Genomic DNA, 3,412 nt, shown 5'->3' with positions numbered 1-3,412 from the left:
GAGGAGAGGGAGGGCGCCCGACCCACCCAGGAGCGAGCGGGCACCGCGTTGCGCAGCCGCAGGCCGGGTGCCAGGCCTCGCGGGGACCGGGGCGCGGGACGTCCAGAAGCCGGCTCCTGCTCCCTGCGCCGCCGGGCAAGGCCAGACAGGAGCCAGGGCCTGGGAGGGGACCCACCGGAGGGGACGGAGCCTGGACCCTGAAGAAGTGACCAGGGCTGGGCCGCCGGCCGGGGAAGAGCGGGGTGCCCTGCCGTCCAGCTGGGGGACCCGACCTCGCCCTGCCCCGAGAGACTCGCCCCGCGTCTGCGTTCGGCCCCGAGGACCTGCCCAGGGTGATGCCTGGTCCCCCACTTGACGTTTCTCCCCGAGAACGTCGGGGTGGAGGCGCGACTTCGCGGACGCTGCTCGCGGACGAGGGGAACGTGAGGGTCTGGGCGGCTCCCCCGCTTCCCGGCCCGTGGAGCCGCCACCCGCAGGAGGCTGAGGTCGCTGCGTGAGGACGCGGCGGAGCGGGGCGCGCCTCCCTCCATCCTGCGTGCATGTGCGCCCCGAGGCACAGAACTCGGGGACCAGGTGGGACGCGCGCGCGCCGACCCTGGGGGCTGTGAGGGGCCACGTCCACGGCCCGCGGTCTGGCCGGAGAGGGCGCGGGCCATGCGTGCGCTGGCCGGCCTGTGGGTCCTAGGCCTCTTTGCCTGGGGCCACTGCTTCGTGGAGGAGCAGGATGGGACTCTGCACCCGCGAGCTGGGCTCACGCCTGAGCCCCGCAGCCCCGCCACCTCCCAGCCCCACCTCATCTTCATCCTCGCGGATGACCAGGGGTTTAGGGACGTGGGTTATCACGGGTCGGAGATACGGACTCCCACTCTGGACAGGCTCGCCGCGGAGGGGGTCAAACTGGAGAACTACTACGTCCAGCCGATCTGCACGCCATCCAGGAGTCAGTTTATTACCGGAAAGTAAGTGTTACTGCTTCGTGTTTATTCCTTGGAGAAACCTTAAGCATTCAATTAATAAGATCCAGCTTTTGATTTAGGGAGTGACAAAAGATATGGGGAACAGATGAACGAGTGACCGAGTGAATGAACGAATGCATGAAACGCGGTCTCGAGTTATGCTGAGTATCAATGTTCCCTAATGCCTGCTGCGGGCCTGGTCTGGTCTCGTTTCGCACACTCCCGGACTTGTGAACCGTCACCCACCACCACACGCCCCCACAAGTGGGCTCCTTTCCCAAGTCTAGTTTGGCTTCAGGGCATAATCGAATTTGTTTCCAATGTCACACTAAAATGCAGTCACCATCGCTGACGAGACCAAAACATTTCCACAGCCCTTGGTTTGTTCTTAGGTCCAAGACTGAAGCATCGAAGCCGCCGGTCACCACACAGGGAGGAGCAGGGACGGAGGCAGTGGCACCAGTGTCCACAGGACCGCGGGGACTTCCGTAGGCGATCCCCCCCGCGGGAGTCACTAACGAAGGCCACAGCTAATGACCAGGGCAGTTACCCAGATGAGTCAGACCTCATCTGAACTTCTCTGCCTGGGGCTTTTCTGAGTAACTCTCAGAAAAATCAGATTCCTTGGATGCTTAAGTCAAGTTTTTCACATTATTGTCAGTGATGTGATGTCCAAATTCAGCCTGTGGGACAGAGATGAGCTAGGAGACCCCGGGTCAAGCTACTCGCGGCCACAGGCAGACGCGAAGCGTGTCCTGTGATTTTGTGTCAAGGGACCCTCCCTTCACTGAAGTTGTTCTTGGACTTGGGTCCTGGAGGAGCGGCCAGTCTCCACTGGAAAAATAAAGACTATTGTAGGAATCTGTTTTGCAGCCACTTCTGCTTACAGCATGATTCCCACTGCTTAGCAAACTGTCAGACTTTAGCATCACTGCCAGAGGAAAAAAGATCCCGTCCTTTCCTCTCCTGACAGAAAGAGAAAAAAGTCTCACTGTCTTAGAGTCATTTGAAAGGTTAATTGCAGCAGAAAGTCGGGCCTTTGATGTTTATCAAGGAGCAAGTGCGCCTGCCGCCTGGAGGCCAAGTTCTCAGGCCCCTGCCACCCCGGGTCTGTTGGCTTACGAAGCGTATGTGTCCAAAAGGCTCTCCGGCCCTCTTCAACGAACTATAAAATCTGCATTTACTCAGAGAGCCAGCAGTAGTGGAAAAATATGTAACTGAATGTTTGAATTTATCTTTCACGGTAGAGAATATGTTTAAGGCTTGTCATTGAACATTTAGTTCCTACCCATTATCTTGCGCTGACAAAATATCTAGGTGTTTCTTTTGATCTTTATGTTTAATGACATGCAACAAATGAAGCTGGAAATAATTCCTAATTTTTCCCTGTTGTCAAGGAGATTCTCCTGTTCTTTCAATGCAACTCAGCGTCTCACGAGATTTTTCTGCTAAAATGTTCTAGTCAGTGCAACGAGCTGTGCAACTGTTCTGGGTACAGAGGTTCAAATGGCCACTGGGACTTGGTCTAACTTTCTGTTTGAATCAGACAGTTAAGGGCTTTGCGCTCAGTTCTCCTTGCAGACAAATTGCTGAGACTTTCCTTTAAATAAACACAGATGTTAAGGAAGGAAGTGGTTCTGGGCCGAATGATAATGGACGGCTCAGAGAGAATATGGCCACTTGTCCTCTCTGTGGGAACGTGTCTGTGCTTCCTGGATCCTCTACAGTAAAAAAAAAACAAAAGCAGTAAAAACCTGAATGGACTGAATTATTATTTTAAAGGAAAAGCTAGATTATGTGAACTAAGAGAGGATTCAAACATCTTCACATATATAAAGTTTAAACGGTTGAAGCTAAAGCTACTTCTGATAATATTAACGAAACCACCCTCCGTTCACATTTTGCTGGAGTCGAAATGTACAGACCCATCCCCTTGTGCTGCACGGGTCTGTAAGGGTCCAGACTCTTCCGTGACTGGCGTCGTGCCCGCCAGGCAGCACCGACCCTCAGCCAGCCCGCCGGCGAGCACCCGCTGTGCGCGGACATGGCATGGGACACGCGGGTCCTCAGGTGGACGGCAGTCTTCCCATTCGAGTGCGCAAAAACAGCCAGCCATGCTGCTAGCTAAAAAGCAGATTTCCAGCCCAAGCGCTGATTCTGCTTTAGTGGTCTAGGGTGGCCCAGAAATCAACACTGACCCCAGGTTATTCTGATAATGCCATCGTATAAATTGAGCGCGTTTGTATAAAGTGCTAGCATCTACTGAGCAGTCACTACGTCCCCGAATAATGCATTTTACCTCATTTAATCTTTACGACAACTCTATGAGGTGCTGCTATCGTCACCCCCATTTTATATGGACGTGGGGCCAGATTCCAAAAGCAGCAGTGATGCAGGGAGGAGGTCTGCACCCCAGACGGAGAGACAGCACTGGAGGTGTCTGCAGTTGGCCTGTG

The 3,412-nt window shown here is 54.7% G+C and overlaps 1 protein-coding gene across 1 annotated transcript in view; it reads left to right on the top strand.

Moving 5' to 3' along the window:
- Nucleotides 1-654: 654 nt before the first annotated feature.
- ARSJ (arylsulfatase family member J) overlaps nt 655-3,412 on the top strand; it is a 22,068-nt gene continuing 19,310 nt past the window's right edge. Inside the window, exon 1 of the mRNA XM_023520863.1 lies at nt 655-959. Within this exon, the coding sequence (XP_023376631.1) occupies nt 655-959 (305 nt within the window). The remainder of the gene's footprint in view (nt 960-3,412) is intronic.

This window comes from Pteropus vampyrus, unplaced genomic scaffold, assembly GCF_000151845.1.
Source record: "Pteropus vampyrus isolate Shadow unplaced genomic scaffold, Pvam_2.0 Scaffold282, whole genome shotgun sequence".
Lineage (NCBI taxonomy): Eukaryota > Metazoa > Chordata > Mammalia > Chiroptera > Pteropodidae > Pteropus > Pteropus vampyrus.
The sequence above is the reverse complement of the archived record's forward strand: the minus strand, read 5'-3'. Positions and strand labels throughout refer to the sequence as shown.